We start from the raw sequence: 19701 nt of genomic DNA, 5'->3' as shown, positions 1-19701 counted from the left end.
CTGCTTTGGGGCTGCGATTTTCCCCAGCCCGTGCCCAGGGTCCCTCTCCGTTCAATATCTGCTCCCATGTCCAGGAGTCCTGTGATGGTGGCCTCTGTTGTTGATGCTGCTGCTGCTGTCGTCGCTGTCCTTTACCACGCCGCTTGGTCCGATTGTGGTGGGTGATTCTGTAACGAGTTTCCTCCTCTTCTTCCGAAGAGGAGAGGCGAAACGGATCAGAGGACCAATACGCGGCGTGGTAATTTTCCATGGTACTTTTTAATGCGATAAGGTACACATGAACAAACTAACAAAACAAGAAAACGTGAAAACTCAAATTACAGTCCTATCTGGTGCATACACAGAGACAGGAAACAATCACCCACAAACACACAGTGAAACCCAGGCCACCTAAGTATGATTCTCAATCAGAGACAACTAATGACACCTGCCTCTGATTGAGAACCATACTAGGCCGAAACATAGAAATTCCCAAAAACCTAGACAAACAAACATAGACTGCCCACCCAACTCACGCCCTGACCATACTAACTAAACACAAAACACAGAAAATAAAGGTCAGAACGTGACACCGGCACCCTCCACAGCAACCCGCCAAAGCCCCCACCATTTCTCCTTTACCCAAATCCAGATAGCTGATGTTCTGAAAGAGCTGCAAAATCTGGACCCCGACAAATCAGCCGGGCTAGACAATCTGGACCCTCTCTTTCTAAAATTATCTGCCGAAATTGTTGCATCCCCTATTACTAGCCTGTTCAACTTCTCTTTCGTATCGTCTGAGATTCCCAAAGATTGGAAAGCTGCCGCGGTCATCCCCCTCTTCAAAGGGGGTGGCACTCTAGACCCAAACTGCTACAGACCTATATCTATCCTACCCTCTTTCTAAGGTCTTCGAAAGCCAAGTTAACAAACAGATTACTGACCATTTCGAATCCCACCATACCTTCTCTGCTATGCGATCTGGTTTCAGAGCTGGTCATGGGTGCACCTCAGCCACGCTCAAGGTTCTAAACGACATCATAACCGCCATCGATAAGAGACATTACTGTGCAGCCGTATTCATCAACCTGGCCAAGGCTTTCGACTCTGTCAATCACAAAATTTTTATTGGCAGACTTGACAGCCTTGGTTTCTCAAATGATTGCCTCGCCTGGTTTACCAACTACTTCTCTAATAGAGTTCAGTGTGTCAAATCGGAGGGCCTGTTGTCCGGACCTCTGACAGTCTCTATGGGTGTGCCACAGGGTTCAATTCTCGGGCCGACTCTCTTTTCTGTATACATCAATGATGTTGCTCTTGCTGCTGGTGATTCTCTGATCCACCTCTACACAGACGACACCATTCTGTATACTTCTGTCCCTTCTTTGGACACTGTGTTAACGAACCTCCAGACGAGCTTCAATGCCATACAACTCTCCTTCTGTGGCCTCCAACTGCTCTTAAACGCAAGTAAACCTAAATGCATGCTTTATCAATCGATCACTGCCCGCACCTGCTTGCCCGTCCAGCATCACTACTCTGGACGGCTCTGACTTAGAATACGTGGACAACTCCAAATACCTGGGTGTCTGGTTAGACTGTAAACTCTCCTTCCAGACTCACATTAAGCATCTCCAATCCAAAATGAAATCTAGAATCGGCTTCCTATATCGCAACAAAGCCTCCTTCACTCATGCTGCCAAACATACCCTCGTAAAACTGACCATCCTACCGATCTTCGACTTCGGTGACGTCATCTATAAAATAGCCTCCAACTCTCTACTCAACAAACTGGATGCAGTCTATCACAGTGCCATCCGTTTTGTCACCAAAGCCTCATACATTACCCACCCTTGCGACCTGTACGCTCTCGTTGGTTGTCCCTCGCTTCATACTCGTCGCCAAACCCACTGGCTACAGGTTATCTACAAGTCTCTGCTAGGTAAAGCCCCGCCTTATCTCAGCTCACTGGTCACACCATAGCAGCACCCACTCGTAGCACGCGCTCCAGCAGGTATATCTCAGTGGTCACCCCCAAAGCCAATTCCTCCTTTGGTCGTCTTTCCTTCCAGTTCTCTGCTGTCCATGACTGGAACGAAGTGCAAAATTCTCTGAAGCTGGAGACTCACATCTCCCTCACTAGCTTTAAGCACCAGCTGTCAGAGCAGTTTACAGATCACTGCACCTGTACATAGCCTATCTGTAAACAGCCCATCTATCTACCTACCTCATCCCCATACTGTATTTATTTATTTTGCTCCTTTGCACCCCAGTATCTCTACCTGCACATTCATCTTCTGCCGATCTACCATTCCAGTGTTTAATTGCTATATTGTAATTATTTCGCCACCATGGCCTATTTATTTCCTTAACTTACCTCATTTGCACTCACTGTATATAGACTTTTTGTTTTCTTTTTTTCTACTGTATTATTTACTGTATGTTTTGTTTATTCCATGTGTAACTGTGTTGTTGTATGTGTCGAACTGAATTGCTACGTTTTGTCTTGGCCCTGTCGCAGTTGCAAATGAGAACTTGTTCTCAACTAGCCTACCTGGTTAAATAAAGATGGAATAAAATAAATAAAAATAAAATAAAATACATTTCAAATGTCATAATATCTCTCTCTCTCTCTCTCATCTGAGATTCATTCTCTCTCTCTCTCTCTCTCTCTCTCTCTCTCTCTCTCTCATCTGAGATTCATTCTCTCTCTCTCTCTCTCTCTCTCTCTCTCTCTCTCATCTGAGATTCATTCTCTCTCTCTCCCTCCATCCTTGTTGTCTGTTAATGATACACAGATTGTCCTCTGCCTTTCTTTCCCTCGCTTTTCCTAATTGAGATCCACTGATTGACAGATTGTTTTGACTCTCCCCTCACCCTCACTCACTCACTCACTCACTCACTCTTTCTTTCTTTCTTTCTTTCTTTCTTTCTTTCTTTCTTTCTTTCTTTCTTTCTCTCTCTCTCTCTCTCTCTCTCTCTCTCTCTCTCTCTCTCTCTCTCTCTCTTTCTCTCTCTCTCTCAGGGTGCGGGCTGTACAGCTCTGGTGGTTGCCGTGGTAGCAAGGAAGCTGGAGTTGACCAAGGCGGAGAAACACGTCCACAACTTCATGATGGACACACAACTCACCAAGAGGGTATGTGTGTGTTTATGTGAGTGTGTGTCTGCATGTGAGTGTGTGTCTGCATGTGTTTGTGTGTGTATGTATGTGTGTGTGTTTGTATGCTGTTGGCCTCTGATCTGGTTCTCTGCAGCATGCAAGCTCTGATTGGCCCTCAGATGCACACGCGGCACCCTGCGATGAAGTGACGCTGTTCCCCCAAGAGAGAGTGTTGTGTTGCCAGTATGGAAAGCACTGGGCAGGGGGACATATCTTTCTCTCCCTTGCCGTCCTCTTTCTCTCTATCTCCCCCTTCTACATCTTTCTTTACCCCATATGTATTTCTCACCCACCTTCTCTTCGCCCCTGGGCCATTCTCTCCCCCCTCCCTCCCTCCTTCCATCCATGCACTGGTCCTTCTCAATTTTTCATGCAGTTTAAAGATCCAAGTTTCAAAAATAGCCCCCACTATGAAATATGTAGGGTACATTATGTCTCTGTGTATCTGGCAGGCGAGAGGAGAGCAGAGCAGAGAGAGGTGATCAATAATTTTAGCTTAGATAAAGTATCGACTCAGCGAAGGGAAAGAAGGACTGAGCTCCTCTCTGGGAAGGGGAAGCTCGGACCAGACCACAGCGAAGGGAAAGAAGGACTCAGCTCTCAGCTCCTCTCTGGGAAGGGGAAGCTCGGACCAGACCACAGCGAAGGGAAAGAAGGACTCAGCTCTCAGCTCCTCTCTGGGAAGGGGAAGCTCGGACCAGACCACAGCGAAGGGAAAGAAGGACTCAGCTCCTCTCTGGGAAGGGGAAGCTCGGACCAGACCACAGCGAAGGGAAAGAAGGACTCAGCTCCTCTCTGGAAAGGGGAAGCTCGGACCAGACCACAGCCGAAAACAGAGGAGCCACTTGGTCTCTTTAGGAAGTTTCACACACTCCGATGGGTTTGGTATTTCTCACACAGGGGCATGCTCACTGGTACAGGCGAATGCACAAACACAAGCCTACACATGCTCTGAGGCATGCACCCTGCCTGCAGTCTGGCACACACACAGTTACAAAGAACTGGGATTTTAGGGTCGAAAACATACTCTAGAATATTTGTAAAATGGCTGCAAAATGATCTCAGGGCTATAGTTGAGCGTAGTTTTCTTAGAGCGGTTTTATATTGGACATTTTCCAGAACATTCATTGTATTAAAGGTTGCTACTGTGGATACACCGCCTGGGAACTTCAAGGACATTTTCTCTCTTATTCATTATTGACCTTTATGGCTGAGATAAATATTTGGCCACTGTTTTTAATGTTAGGATGTAACCTTCTGAAAACCTTCAGGGAACTCTTTCTATTGGTCAGAAAACATCCTCTGTCTCCCATAGTAACTTGGTCGATTAATGGCATTCACTGGTTAAACCATGTGTCAAACTCATTCCACGGAGGGCCGAGTGTCTCTCCCTTGTACTTGATTGGTGAATTAAGATCACTGATTAGTAAGGAACTCCCGGCACCTGGTTGTATTGGTCTTAATTCAATGGAAAAAACTCAAACCTGCAGACTCTAGGCCCTCCATGGAATGAGTTTGACACCCCTGAGTTATACCCTAAGCCAATGAGTTTGAGGTGGAAGCCCAATGTATTTTATTCACTGACCTGTTGGCTATCTATTGGTTTAGTGTTTAGTGTTTGATCCCAGCAAAACCCAAACGCACACTCTATCTCTCACACACACATACACACCTCCCACAGGCCTTTAACTTGAGAAGGAGAGGTTTCTCCTGCATCCTAGGTGACATTAATTAGAGGCTCCAAGTGAAGATGACAAGGTCTTGTACGTCTCTATCTCTCGCTCCTCTCTCTCTTTCTATCTCCCGCGCCCTCTCTCTTTCTCTTTCACTCTCCATTTACCTCTTTCCTCTCTCCTCTCTCTCTCTCTCTCTCCTTCTCTCTCTCTTGTCCTTAACTCTCTCTCTCTTTTCTTATTCAGCCTTAACTCTCTCTCTCTCTTTTCTTATTCAGCCTTAACTCTCTCTCTCCTTTCTTATTCAGCCTTAACTCTCTCTCTCTCTCTCTCCTTTCTTATTCAGCCTTAACTCTCTTTCTCTCTTTTCTTATTCAGCCTTAACTCTCTCTCTCTCCTTTCTTATTCAGCCCTTAACTCTCTCTTTCTCTCTCCTTTCTTATTCAGCTTTGACTCTTTCTCTCTCTCTCCTTTCTTATTCAGCCTTGACTCTCTCTCTCCCTCTCCTTTCTTATTCAGCCTTAACTCTCTCTCTCCTTTCTTATTCAGCCTTGACTCTCTCTCTTCTTTCTTATTCAGCCTTAACTCTCTCTGTCTCCTTTCTTATTCAGCCTTGACTCTCTCTCTCTCTTCTTTCTTATTCAGCCCTGAACTCTCTCTCTCTCTCCTTTCTTATTAAACCTTAACTCTCTCTCTCTCCTTTCTTATTCAGCCTTGACTCTCTCTCTCTCTCTCTCTCTCTCTCTCTCTCTCTCTCTCTCTCTCTCTCTCCTTTCTTATTCAGCCCTGAACTCTCTCTCTCTCTCCTTTCTTATTAAACCTTAACTCTCTCTCTCTCCTTTCTTATTCAGCCTTGAACTCTCTCTCTCTCCTTTCTTATTCAGCCCTGAACTCTCTCTCTCTCCTTTCTTATTCAGCCTTATCTCTCTCTCTCTCTCTCTCTCTCTCCTTTCTTATTCAGCCCTGAACTCTCTCTCTCTCTCCTTTCTTATTATGTAAATGATGTAATGTAAATGTAAGCCTTAACTCTCTCTCTCTCTCCTTTCTTATTCAGCCTTAACTCTCTCTCTCTCCTTACTTATTCAGCCTTAACTCTCTCTCTCTCCTTTTTTATTCAGCCTTAACTCTCTCTCTCTCTCCCTCCTATCTTATTCAGCATTGACTCAATTCAATTCAATTCAAGGGCTTTATTGGCATGGGAAACATGTGTTAACATTGCCAAAGCAAGTGAGGTAGATAATACATAAAGTGAATATATAAAGTGAAATAAACAATAAAAATGAACAGTAAACATTACACGTACAGAAGTTTCAAAACAATAAAGACATTACAAATGTCATATTATATATATACAGTGTTTTAACAATGTACAAATGGTTAAAGGACACAAGATAAAATAAATAAGCATAAATATGGGTTGTATTTACAATGGTGTTTGTTCTTCACTGGTTGCCCTTTTCTCGTGGCAACAGGTCACAAATATTGCTGCTGTGATGGCACACTGTGGAATTTCACCCAGTAGATATGGGAGTTTATCAAAATTGGATTTGTTTTCAAATTCTTTGTGGATTTGTGTAATCTGAGGGAAATATGTCTCTCTAATATGGTCATACATTGGGCAGGAGGTTAGGAAGTGCAACTCGGTTTCCACCTCATTTTGTGGGCAGTGAGCACATAGCCTGTCTTCTCTTGAGAGCCATGTCTGCCTACGGCAGCCTTTCTCAATAGCAAGGCTATGCTCACTGAGTCTGTACATAGTCAAAGCGTTCCTTTATTTTGGGTCAGTCACAGTGGTCAGGTATTCTGCCCCTGTGTACTCTCTGTTTAGGGCCAAATAGCATTCTAGTTTGCTCTGTTTTTTTGTTAATTCTTTCCAATGTGTCAAGTAATTATCTTTTTCTTTTCTCATGATTTGGTTGGGTCTAATTGTGCTGCTGTCCTGGGGCTCTGTAGGGTGTGTTTGTGTTTGTGAACAGAGCCCCAGGACCAGTTTGCTTAGGGGACTCTTCTCCAGGTTCATCTCTCTGTAGGTGATGGCTTTGTTATGGAAGGTTTGGGAATCTCTTCCTTTTAGGTGGTTATAGAATTTAATGGCTCTTTTCTGGATCTTAATAATTAGTGGGTATCGGCCTAATTCTGCTCTGCATGCATTATTTGGTGTTCTACGTTGTACATGGAGGATATTTTTGCAGAATTCTGCGTGCAGAGTCTCAATTTGGTGTTTGTCCCATTTTGTGAAGTCTTGGTTGGTGAGCAGACCTCAGACCTCACAACCATAAAGGGCAATGGGCTCTATGACTCATTCAAGTATTTTTAGCCAGATCCTAATTGGTATGTTGAAATGTATGTTCCTTTTGATGGCATAGAATGCCCTTCTTGCCTTGTCTCTCAGATCGTTCACAGCTTTGTGGAAGTTACCTGTGGCGCTGATGTTTAGGCCAAGGTATGTATAGTTTTTTGTGTGCTCTAGGGCAACAGTGTCTAGATGAAATTTGTATTTGTGGTCCTGGTGACTGGACCTTTTTTGGAACACCATTACTTTGGTCTTACTGAGATTTACTGTCAGGGCCCAGGTCTGACAGAATCTGTGCATAAGATCTTGGATGCTGCTATAGGCCCTCCTTGGTTGGTGACAGAAGCACCAGATCATCAGCAAACAGCAGACATTTGACTTTGGATTCTAGTAGGGTGACGCCGGGTGCTGCAGACTTTTCTAGTGCCCGCGCCAGTTCGTTGACATATATGTTGAAGAGGGTGGGGCTTAAGCTACATCCCTGTCTCACCCCACGACCCTGTGTGAAGAAATGTGTGTGTTTTTTGCCAATTTTAACCGCACACTTGTTGTTTGTCTACATGGATTTTATAATGCTGTATGTTTTACCCCCAACACCACTTTCCATCAGTTTGTATAGCAGACCCTCATGCCAAATTGAGTCTAAGGCTTTTTTGAAATCAACAAAGCATGAGAAGACTTTGCCTTTGTTTTGGTTTGTTTGGTTGTCAATTAGGGTGTGCAGGGTGAATACATGGTCTGTTGTACGGTAATTTGGTAAAAAGCCAATTTGACATTTGCTCAGTACATTGTTTTCATTGAGGAAATGTACGAGTCTGCTGTTAATGATAATGCAGAGGATTTTCCCAAGGTTACTGTTGACGCATATTCCACGGTAGTTATTGGGGTCAAATTTGTCTCCATTGTTGTGGATTGGGATGATCAGTCCTTGGTTCCAAAAAAAGAGTTTTAGTATAGCCAATTGGAATTTGTTGTCTGTATATTTGATAATTTCATTGAGGATACCATCAACACCACAGGCCTTTTTGGGTTGGAGGGTTATTATTTTGTCCTGTAACTCATTCAATGTAATTGGAGAATCCAGTGGGTTCTGGTAGTCTTTAATAGTTGATTCTAAGATCTGTATTTGATCATGTATATGTTTTTGCTCTTTATTCTTTGTTATAGAGCCAAAAAGATTGGAGAAGTGGTTTACCCATACATCTCCATTTTGGATAGATAGTTCTTCGTGTTGTTGACTCTCTCTCTCCTTTCTTATTCAGCCCTTAACTCTCTCTCTCTCTCTTCTTATTCAGCCTTAACTCTCTCTCTCCTTTCTTATTCAGCCTTGACTCTCTCTCTTCTTTCTTATTCAGCCTTAACTCTCTCTGTCTCCTTTCTTATTCAGCCTTGACTCTCTCTCTCTCCTATCTTATTCATCCCTGAATTCTCTCTCTCTCCTTTCTTATTCAGCCCTGAACTATCTCTCTCTCCTTTCTTATCCAGCCTTGACTCTCTCTCTCTCCATCTCTCTCCTTTCTTATTCAGCCCTTAACTCTCTCTCTCTCTCTCTCCTTTCTTATTCAGCCCTTAACTCTCTCTCCTTTCTTATTCAGCCTTGACTCTCTCTCTCTCCTTTCTTATTCAGCCTTGACTCTCTCTCTCTCTCTCCTTTCTTATTCAGCCTTAACTCTCTCTCTCCTTTCTTATTCAGCATTGACTCTCTCTCTCCTATCTTATTCAGCCCTGAACTCTCTCTCTCTCCTTTCTTATTCAGCCTTGACTCTCTCTCTCCTTTCTTATTCAGCCCTTAACTCTCTCTCACTCTCTTTTCTTATTCAGCCCTGAACTCTCTCTCTCTCCTTTCTTATTCAGCCCTGAACTCTCTCTCTTTCCTTTCTTATTCCGCCTGGACTCTCTCTCTTTCCTTTCTTATTCAGCCTTTACCAGATGATAACGCCCACACAGAGGGTTCCCTTCCTCACACCCACTCTTCTCTCTCTCTCTCTTTCTCATTCCCTTTTTCATGGCTCTCTTACTCTGTCCTCCATATCTCTCCAGTGATTGGGTTAATTCTAATTGAAGTCAGTCAATTCAGGAAGTAAACTGAAATAAAAAAAATCAAATCACTTCCTGAATTGAGGGACTTGAATTCAAATTGACCCAAACCCTGCTGATCTCATTGCTAAATGATCTCCCGCTCTCCCTGTGTGTGTGTGTGTGTGTGTAAGTGAGAGAGAGAGAGAGAGAGAGAGACACGTGTCTCCTTCCTTTGTCACCTTTGACATGAGCTAAAGGTCACAGGTAAAGAGTAATAATATAAAGCTGTAGAAACCATGTTCTTGAAGTTGGTAATTGCCATTGACAATCCACAAACACACATGACAATTATTACTATTGTCACGTAGAGTAGGCCAGAAGGCTAAACTGGAAAACCTAACCTTTATCAAAATAAAATGATGGCAGAGACGCAAATGTTCTGCTGGGTGTTTATTTACAAAGTGTTCCGGAACAGAAACAACAGTACTGCCATCAAACATATACCACATGGGACAGCTAAAAAACACTCACAGCTCAATCCAAAATGCCTCTCCATGAACTGAAAGAGAGGCTCCTTTTGTAGGGGTAGCCCCTCCCCTCAGAACAATTAACACAAATTAATTAAGCAATTACCTATTCAAACCTACATTTTACATTTAACTAAACATACTAAAGTATATACATTACAACACGTTTATGAAACAATATCCCAATATAACATTTACAAAATTACATCACAACTGACATAGTGTCTTTAAATATGTCCATTTACATTAATGAGCCATTCGGGACAGGCACTACAAAGTCAGCCCAATTCCCTTAGCTCGGGTCCTTAACCAGCATACCCGGAAGCTACAGAGATTGAGAGAGAGGAACAGAACAAACAAACAACGCGCTAATCCATAACAACGATAAGTAAAATACATATTGCTTATATTAAATATGAACACTTGTCTGTTTCTTTGTACCATAACCGGTTACTGACGTAAGTGTGAAATGTATTTACTAAAATAGTGAAGTTAATTTGTGGTCGGCCCACATTGTTAATTTATCTGATAACGGAGCAGGGAGGAGTGAAGAATGTGTGCGTGCCTTAAAGAACCAAATGCTGCCCGCGGCCAGTGACGGACGTCTACGTCACAACCATTATTCATGATAATAATTGATCATTTCCAGATAAAAAATTAACAAAAAATCATTGATAATAATATCACCTAGATTCCAGCTCATCCCTCTGGTCCTCCTCTCTGGTCCTTGACCTGTCAGGACAGTACATGTTATCCTGTAATCCCACATTAAGCGTTACCACACAGTTAATCCGATTAGTGACCAGATGTTGGACTGTTTTGCTGGGGTTATTGGGGTTTTGGGCTCTAGACTGTGAAACTGTTTATATTGAGAGGATGCCCTCCCCCCGCCCTGAGGTACATTCCAATGCTCACAGTGGAGGAGTGAGTGGATTTAGTGATGTCATGTCCTTAGCCCTCACTGTCTCCCCCTCATATGGAGTGGTCACTCACAATTCCCAGCAACCTGCCCACCCTCATGGTTCACTCCCCTTCAACCACCTGTCGATATGATAATAACATGGATATGTAGTATATAATAATATGATAATAACATGGATATATAGTATATAATAATATGATAATAACATGGATATGTAGTATAACATAATATGATAATAACATGGATATATAGTATATAATAATATGATAATAACATGGATAATAACATGGATATGTAGTATATAATATGATAATAACATGGATATGTAGTATATAATAATATGATAATAACATGGATATGTAGTATATAATATGATAATAACATGAATATGTAGTATATAATATGATAATAACATGGATATGTAGTATATAATAATATGATAATAACATGAATATGTAGTATATAATATGATAATAACATGGATATGTAGTATATAATAATATGATAATAACATGAATATGTAGTATATAATATGATAATAACATGGATATGTAGTATATAATATGATAATAACATGGATATGTAGTATATAATAATATGATAATAACATGGATATGTAGTATATAATAATATGATAATAACATGGATATGTAGTATATAATAATATGATAATAACATGGATATGTAGTATATAATAATATGATAATAACATGGATATGTAGTATATAATAATATGATAATAACATGGATATGTAGTATATAATATGATAATAACATGGTTAGTTAGTATATATGTGGCCCATGTGGGAATCAAACCTCTAACTCTGGGGTTGCTAGCACCATGCACTAACAGGTGGAGCTGTCAGAACCACCACCATTGTTCTCCATATTGCATTTGCATTTGGTCACAGTGAGTTTGCTGTGTTATGTAAGGAAGGATCCAGAATAGAAACAAAGCTGACTCCAGGTACGAGGTCAGGCCATGATAACCATATGGCACCAACATGGCTGGCCAGTGCCCAGGTAGGGGGAAGCCATACGGCACCAACATGGCTTCCCTGTGCCAAGGTGCAGATGTAGGATCTTAATTTGAACCAGTTTGCTACAGCAGGAAAATAATTCTGCAGCAACAACACATGTGAATTATTATGTGAATGGACATTTGTGTAGGGGTTGATACATTTTTCATAAGCCAAAATCAAGTCTGACATTTCAAATACACTACAAGTTCTCCTGCAGCAGGGTGATCAAATTAAGATCCTACATCTGTAGGGGAAAGCCATTGTCTGTGCCCAAAAATGTTTGTACCGTGTATGGTGCTGCTACCATGTTGTGTTGCTACCATGTTGTGTTGTCATGTGTTGCTGCCTTGCTATGTTGTTGTCTTAGGTCTTTCTTTATGTAGTGTTGTGTTTGTTTTTTGTGTTTTGTCCTATATTTATATTGTAATTATATTATTTTTTAAATCCCAGGCCCCCGTCCCCGCATGAGGCCTTTTGCCTTTTGGTAGGTGGTCATTGTAAATGAGAATTAGTTCTTAATTGACTTGACTCGTTAAATAAAGGTTAAATAAAAAAATAAAAAATGGCAGCAACATGGCTGGCTGGGAAGGAGATGCCCATATGGCCCTAATAGGGATACCAGATTGAGTAGGGAGAAAACCTAACAATGGGATTTCCTGAGGTCAAACGTTATCTTCCTTTCCTAAACTATCTCTGATCTGAATGAATATTGTGTTCATTAATATGTGTTCAGTATCAACACTGAAAACAGCAGGACACGTGAAAGGATGACAGTTATTTAAGATGTCTATCCTCTTGCAGTCTCTATTCCCCGCTGTCTGTTGTACTGATCCTGTTATAAGCTTTAGGAGAAGTCTATCTGCAGACCTCCTCCCAAATAAATAGGAAGGTGGAGCTAGTCTTGGTCCTGAAAGTACCGCAGTAAAATGGAGCAGACATAGACTGCCATCTTTTATCACTATCATCTTAACCATGAGATGAATCAGCTGACAGATGACATTTGATCTGCCAATCTACTAAGGGTTCTGTGGATACTAGATGTTTATTAAACCTGTTCTCCAATAACCTGTCCTGTCTGTCAGTATTCTAGAGGAACTTCAGTTCACTAAAACATGACCTGTAGGATTTAACCATTGGATGCCACTTCAAACAACTGTTATGTTACAACCAATAAGAACCCATAACCCAAGATGTTGACACACACAAATAGGTTATGACAAGGTGGGTAACAGCACCCATATGTAACTAACAAGGATGATAGTGTTGTAACTATGTAACTAACAAGGATGACAGTGTTGTAACTATGTGACTAACAAGGATGATAGTGTTGTAACTATGTGACTAACAAGGATGATAGTGTTGTAACTATGTAACTAACAAGGATGATAGCGTTGTAACTATGTCACTAACAAGGATGATAGTGTTGTAACTATGTAACTAACAAGGATGATAGTGTTGTAACTATGTGACTAACAAGGATGATAGTGTTGTAACTATGTGACTAACAAGGATGATAGTGTTGTAACTATGTGACTAACAAGGATGCTAGTGTTGTAACTATGTGACTAACAAGGATGATAGTGTTGTAACTATGTGACTAACAAGGATGATAGTGTTGTAACTATGTGACTAACAAGGATGATAGTGTTGTAACTATGTGACTAACAAGGATGATAGTCTTGTAACTATGTGACTAACAAGGATGATAGTGTTGTAACTATGTGACTAACAAGGATGATAGTGTTGTAACTATGTAACTAACAAGGATGATAGCGTTGTAACTATGTCACTAACAAGGATGATAGTGTTGTAACTATGTAACTAACAAGGATGATAGTGTTGTAACTATGTGACTAACAAGGATGATAGTGTTGTAACTATGTGACTAACAAGGATGATAGTGTTGTAACTATGTGACTAACAAGGATGATAGCGTTGTAACTATGTGACTAACAAGGATGATAGTGTTGTAACTATGTGACTAACATAGTTAGGGGTGGCAGGGTAGCCTAGTGGTTAGAGCATTCGACTTGTAACCGGGAGGTTGCAAGTTCAAACCCCCGAGCTGAAAAGGTACAAATTTGTCGTTCTGCCCCTGAACAGGCAGTTAACCCACTGTTCCTAGGCCGTCATTGAAAATAAGAATTTGTTCTTAACTGACTTGCCTGGTTAAATAAAGGTAAAATAAAAAAAACAAGGATGATAGTCTTGTAACTATGTGACTAACAAGGATGATAGTGTAACTGTGACTAACAAGGATGATAGTGTTGTAACTATGTGACTAACAAGGATGATAGCATTGTAACTATGTGACTAACAAGGATGATAGCATTGTAACTATGTGACTAACAAGGATGATAGCGTTGTAACTATGCGACTAACAAGGATGATAGCATTGTAACTATGTGACTAACAAGGATGATAGTGTTGTAACTATGTGACTAACAAGGATGATAGCATTGTAACTATGTGACTAACAAGGATGATAGCATTGTAACTATGTGACTAACAAGGATGATAGCGTTGTAACTATGTGACTAACAAGGATGATAGCATTGTAACTATGTGACTAACAAGGATGATAGCGTTGTAACTATGCGACTAACAAGGATGATAGCATTGTAACTATGTGACTAACAAGGATGATAGCATTGTAACTATGTGACTAACAAGGATGATAGCGTTGTAACTATGCGACTAACAAGGATGATAGCATTGTAACTATGTGACTAACAAGGATGATAGCGTTGTAACTATGTGACTAACAAGGATGATAGCGTTGTAACTATGTGACTAACAAGGATGATAGTGTTGTAACTATGTGACTAACAAGGATGATAGCGTTGTAACTATGTGACTAACAAGGATGATAGCGTTGTAACTATGTGACTAACAAGGATGTTAGCGTTGTAACTATGTGACTAACAAGGATGATAGTGTTGTAACTATGTGACTAACAAGGATGATAGCGTTGTAACTATGTGACTAACAAGGATGATAGCGTTGTAACTATGTGACTAACAAGGATGATAGTGTTGTAACTATGTGACTAACAAGGATAATAGCGTTGTAACTATGTGACTAACAAGGATGATAGCGTTGTAACTGTGACTAACAAGGATGATAGTGTTGTAATTGTGACTAACAAGGATGATAGTGTTGTAACTGTGACTAACAAGGATGATAGTGTTGTAACTGTGACTAACAAGGATGATAGTGTTGTAATTATGTGGCGGTAAAGTTGCTAGGGATAGCACCTTGGAGTTGTTGTGACATCACTATGACACACAATTTCAGTGTGACAGCCAGCAAACGCAATGACATTTCCTACCTGCATGTTATCTGTCTACTTTCTGATTAAAACACACTCTCCGAGGTTGAATGAACTCTCCCACCAGCCCTAAGAACTGCTGTGTGTGTGTGTGTGTGTGTGTGTGTGTGTGTGTGTGTGTGTGTGTGTGTGTGTGTGTGTGTGTGTGTGTGTGTGTGTGTGTGTGTGTGTGTGTGTGTGTGTGTGTGTGTGTGTGTGTGTGTGTGTGTGCAGTCCTTGACTGCGGTGGACTCATGCTGATGAGCAGTGCTGCCAGGTCCTTTGTGCTCCTCAGACGGGGGGATAATTGTTTTGTTCACTGCACAGCATCTCTTTGAAGTCCTCATTCAATTTATGTCTTCAGAGATGTTCCCTCATTCAAAGGAAGGGGTTGAGGGGATTTTTCAGGCCCCTGTGTTGTAATTGCATAGCAACCTACTAAACCATACAGAATATACATAATGTACATATATAACAAGGCTAGCTAGGCATCCCTGGTGCAGGAGTTCCAGAAGCAAGGTGTTTTTCCAGCCATGCAGCACACCTGACTGTACTTAGCATCTAACACACTGAGCTAATTGATCCATTTCACTGATTGATACATGCTCCCTCACTGCCACCCTCCAGGGTGTCCTACTGATGATTTCTTCAAACCTGGTCTTGGGGAAATACAGTGTGTGTGTGCAGGCTTTTGTTCTACCACAGCACTAACACACCTGGTTCAAGCAATCAAGCTTGATTTGTTGAATGGTGTGTGTTAAAATGTGATTTTATATGGCAGAGGCAGAGGCGGTGACTGTGACTCCTCCCAGGTCTCTCCTCTGACTCTCTAAGGACAGGTCTGTGTGGATGAATAGTATTGGGCTGTGGAGGCTGACTCTCTCTACGAACAGGTCTGTGTGGATGAATAGTATTGGGCTGTGGAGGCTGACTCTCTCTACGGACAGGTCTGTGTGGATGAATAGTATTGGGCTGTGGAGGCTGATTCTCTCTAAGGACAGGTCTGTGTGGATGAATATTACTGGGCTGTGGAGGCTGACTCTCTCTACGAACAGGTCTGTGTGGATGAATAGTATTGGGCTGTGGAGGCTGACTCTCTCTACGGACAGGTCTGTGTGGATGAATAGTATTGGGCTGTGGAGGCTGGCTCTCTCTACGAACAGGTCTGTGTGGATGAATAGTATTGGGCTGTGGAGGCTGACTCTCCCTAAGGACAGGTCTGTGTGGATGAATAGTATTGGGCTGTGGAGGCTGACTCTCTCTACGGACAGGTCTGTGTGGATGAATAGTATTGGGCTGTGGAGGCTGACTCTCCCTAAGGACAGGTCTGTGTGGATGAATAGTATTGGGCTGAGGAGGCTGACTCTCTCTACGGACAGGTCTGTGTGGATGAATAGTATTGGGCTGTGGAGGCTAACTCTCCCTAAGGACAGGTCTGTGTGGATGAATAGTATTGGGCTGTGGAGGCTAACTCTCCCTAAGGACAGGTCTGTGTGGATGAATAGTATTGGGCTGTGGAGGCTGACTCTCCCTAAGGACAGGTCTGTGTGGATGAATAGTATTGGGCTGTGGAGGCTAACTCTCCCTAAGGACAGGTCTGTGTGGATGAATAGTATTGGGCTGAGGAGGCTGACTATCCCTAAGGACAGGTCTGTGTGGATGAATAGTATTGGGCTGTGGAGGCTGACTCTCCCTAAGGACAGGTCTGTGTGGATGAATAGTATTGGGCTGTGGAGGCTGACTCTCCCTAAGGACAGGTCTCTGTGTGGATGAATAGTATTGGGCTGTGGAGGCTGACTCTCCCTAAGGACAGGTCTGTGTGGATGAATAGTATTGGGCTGTGGAGGCTGACTCTTCCTAAGGACAGGTCTCTGTGGATGAATAGTATTGGGCTGTGGAGGCTGACTCTCCTTAAGGACAGGTCTGTGTGGATGAATAGTATTGGGCTGTGGAGGCTGACTCTCCCTAAGGACAGGTATGTGTAGATGAATAGTATTGGGCTGAGGAGGCTGACTCTACGTAAGGATAGGTCTGTGTGGATGAATAGTATTGGGCTGAGGAGGCTGACTCTACGTAAGGACAGGTCTGTGTGGATGAATAGTATTGGGCTGAGGAGGCTGACTCTACGTAAGGAGAGGTCTGTGTGAATGAATAGTATTGGGCTGAGGAGGCTGACTCTACGTAAGGAGAGGTCTGTGTGAATGAATAGTATTGGGCTGAGGAGGCTGACTCTCCCTAAGGACAGGTCTGTGTGGATGAATAGTATTGGGCTGTGGAGGCTAACTCTCTCTAAGGACAGGTCTGTGTGGATGAATAGTATTGGGCTGAGGAGGCTGACTCTCTCTAAGGACAGGTCTGTGTGGATGAATAGTATTGGGCTGAGGAGGCTGACTCTACGTAAGGACAGTGTGTGACTGACTGTATGTGAGCAAATGTGTGTGTGGAGGGACAGAGAGAGTAAGGACTGTTGTACTCTCCAGGGGAAGAGAAAAACAGAGGAGTGAGTTGAAAGAAGACATTGTCTTTGTGTTGAGGAAGAGAGATAGAGACTGAGAACGAGAGAGAGGAAGATAGAGGGAGATGGGGAAGAGGCCGGGTAGATCTGCTGCCTGACTTGCTAAAGTGTAACTGTGTGTGTGTGTGTGTTCTCTCCGTGCAGATAAAAAATGCTGCGGCCAACGTTCTGAGGGAGACTTGGCTCATCTATAAACACACCAAACTACAGAAGAAGATTGACCACTCCAGAGTCCGCAAACACCAGAGGAAGTTCCTGCAGGCCATCCACCAGTGAGTGTACACACACATCACATCTCTGACCCGCAGCCCTCCATACACTGTAGTAACAACCCAGACATATTGTCTAGCCTAAGTCTCTGTGGTTAGTTCAAGGACAGGAAACAAAAAACGCCATTGACCATGCAGACGGGGCGGCAGGGTAGCCTAGTGGTTAGAGCGTTGGACTAGTAACCGGAAGGTTGCAAGTTCAAACCCCCAAGCTGACACGGTACAAATCTGTCGTTCTGCCCCTGAACAGGCAGTTAACCCACAGTTCCTAGGCCGTCATTGAAAATAAGAATTTGTTCTTAACTGACTTGCCTGGTTAAATAAGGGTAAAATAAAAAAAATAAAAAAATAAATGCAGACAGTGGTTACCCTGTGTTAATTAGTTGTAGAGGTTGACTAGCTAGTCTGACACCTGTCTAGTCTGACGTGAAAATAGATTAGACAATGATGGGTCTGCTATATATACCTGCTCTGGAAGCCAAATGGAAGTCATGTCCAGTGAATGGTGCTAACTGAAGCTGTTGGACCAGTTGGCTTCTACTGTATGTACTTCCTGGTCTGGTCTATGCTGTCTAATTCTAGAATCTGATGCTATACACCTGCTGCTAGCTGGGCTAATAACTGTTACCTGGCTGTGACCTAGCAGTTTTCTGGCTTAACTCTTTTGTGGATGCATCATCGATGTGTGTGTGTGTGTCACAGTGTGTAAGTGTGTGACACAGTGTATGTGTGTGTTTCTTTGCAGACTGCGTAGTGTGAAGATGGAGCAGAGGAAACTGAGTGATCAGGCCAACACTCTGGTGGACCTCTCAAAGGTGACACACACACACACACACACACATCACTCACACACACATCACTCACACACACACACACATCACACACACACACATAACACACACGTAGAGCAATGTCAAATGCTGAAATCTGTAATCATACAGGATATTGTTTACCTCTGCCACTGACTGGTGTCTTTGTGTACATGGACACTTCCGGATACAGAAAGCACCTCCTCCAAACAGCTAGGCTGCCCATAACAGTTGAAATGGAGCAGTAGCTCGCTAGTTACTTTGCTTTAGTCTTACTGTACTCAGGCCTGCAATCTGAAGGTCATGTTTTATTTATTTTTTATTTCACCTTTATTTAACCAGGTAGGCAAGTTGAGAACAAGTTCTCATTTACAATTGCAACCTGGCCAAGATAAAGCAAAGCAGTTTGACACATTCAACAACACAGAGTTACACATGGAGTAAAACAAACATACAGTCAATAATACAGTAGAAAAATAAGTCTATATACAATGTGAGCAAATTAGGTGAGATAAGGGAGGTAAAGGCAAAAAAGGCCATGGTGGCGAAGTAAATACAATATAGCAAGTAAAACACTGGAATGGTAGATTAAATTATATGTGGGCTATGTACAGGTGCAGTAATCTGTGAGCTGCTCTGACAGCTGGTGCTTAAAGCTAGTGAGGGAGATAAGTGTTTCCAGTTTCAGAGATTTTTCTAGTTCGTTCCAGTCAGTGGCAGAAGAGAACTAACTGGAAGGAGAGGCGGCCAAAGAAAGAATTGCTTTTGGGGGTGACCAGAGAGATATACCTGCTGGAGCGCGTGCTACAGGTGGGTGCTGCTATGGTGACCAGCGAGCTGAGATAAGGGGGGACTTTACCTAACAGGTTCTTGTAGATGACCTGGAGCTAGTGGGTTTGGCGACGAGTATGAAGCGAGGGCCAGCCAACGAGAGCGTACAGGTCGCAGTGATGGGTAGTATATGGGGCTTTGGTGACAAAACGGATTGCACTGTGATAGACTGCATCCAATTTATTGTGTAGGGTATTGGAGGCTATTTTGTAAATGACATCGCAGAAGTCGAGGATCGGTAGGATGATCAGTTTTACAAGGGTATGTTTGGCAGAATGAGCGAAGGATGCTTTGTTGTGAAATAGGAAGCCATTTCTAGATTTAACTTTGGATTGGAGATGTTTGGTGTGAGTCTGGAAGGAGAGTTTACAG

The 19701-nt window shown here is 42.5% G+C and overlaps 2 protein-coding genes across 8 annotated transcripts in view; both read left to right on the top strand.

Moving 5' to 3' along the window:
* Positions 1 to 19701, top strand: part of kcnn3 (potassium intermediate/small conductance calcium-activated channel, subfamily N, member 3) — a 121889-nt gene that overhangs the window by 99186 nt on the left and 3002 nt on the right. The window contains exons 7-9 of the mRNA XM_052495216.1: positions 3005 to 3115; positions 17565 to 17692; positions 18435 to 18504. Coding sequence (XP_052351176.1) covers positions 3005 to 3115; positions 17565 to 17692; positions 18435 to 18504 — 309 coding nt within the window. The remainder of the gene's footprint in view (positions 1 to 3004; positions 3116 to 17564; positions 17693 to 18434; positions 18505 to 19701) is intronic.
* LOC127915315 (uncharacterized) lies at positions 13853 to 17555 on the top strand. Of its 7 annotated transcripts, none has more exons than XR_008090976.1 (3): positions 13853 to 16718; positions 16827 to 16880; positions 17259 to 17555. XR_008090976.1 is itself a non-coding variant. In XM_052495218.1 (2 exons), the coding sequence occupies exon 1, from the start codon at positions 15755 to 15757 to the stop codon at positions 16676 to 16678; it is 924 nt and encodes a 307-aa protein (XP_052351178.1). In that variant the 5' UTR covers positions 13853 to 15754; the 3' UTR covers positions 16679 to 16718; positions 16827 to 17555. The 7 variants fall into 7 exon arrangements, 1 of the variants encoding a protein (XP_052351178.1); XR_008090975.1 differs by having other exon boundaries at positions 16989 to 17555; XR_008090974.1 differs by having other exon boundaries at positions 16935 to 17555.

This window comes from Oncorhynchus keta, chromosome 34, assembly GCF_023373465.1.
Source record: "Oncorhynchus keta strain PuntledgeMale-10-30-2019 chromosome 34, Oket_V2, whole genome shotgun sequence".
In the NCBI taxonomy this organism is placed as follows: domain Eukaryota; kingdom Metazoa; phylum Chordata; class Actinopteri; order Salmoniformes; family Salmonidae; genus Oncorhynchus; species Oncorhynchus keta.
This window is presented reverse-complemented; position numbering and strand designations above follow the sequence as displayed.

What these genes read in the sequence shown, in the direction of transcription:
- LOC127915315 (XM_052495218.1), top strand. Translation starts at nt 15,755, where the DNA reads ATGAATAGTATTGGGCTGTGGAGGCTGACTCTCTCTACGAACAGGTCT.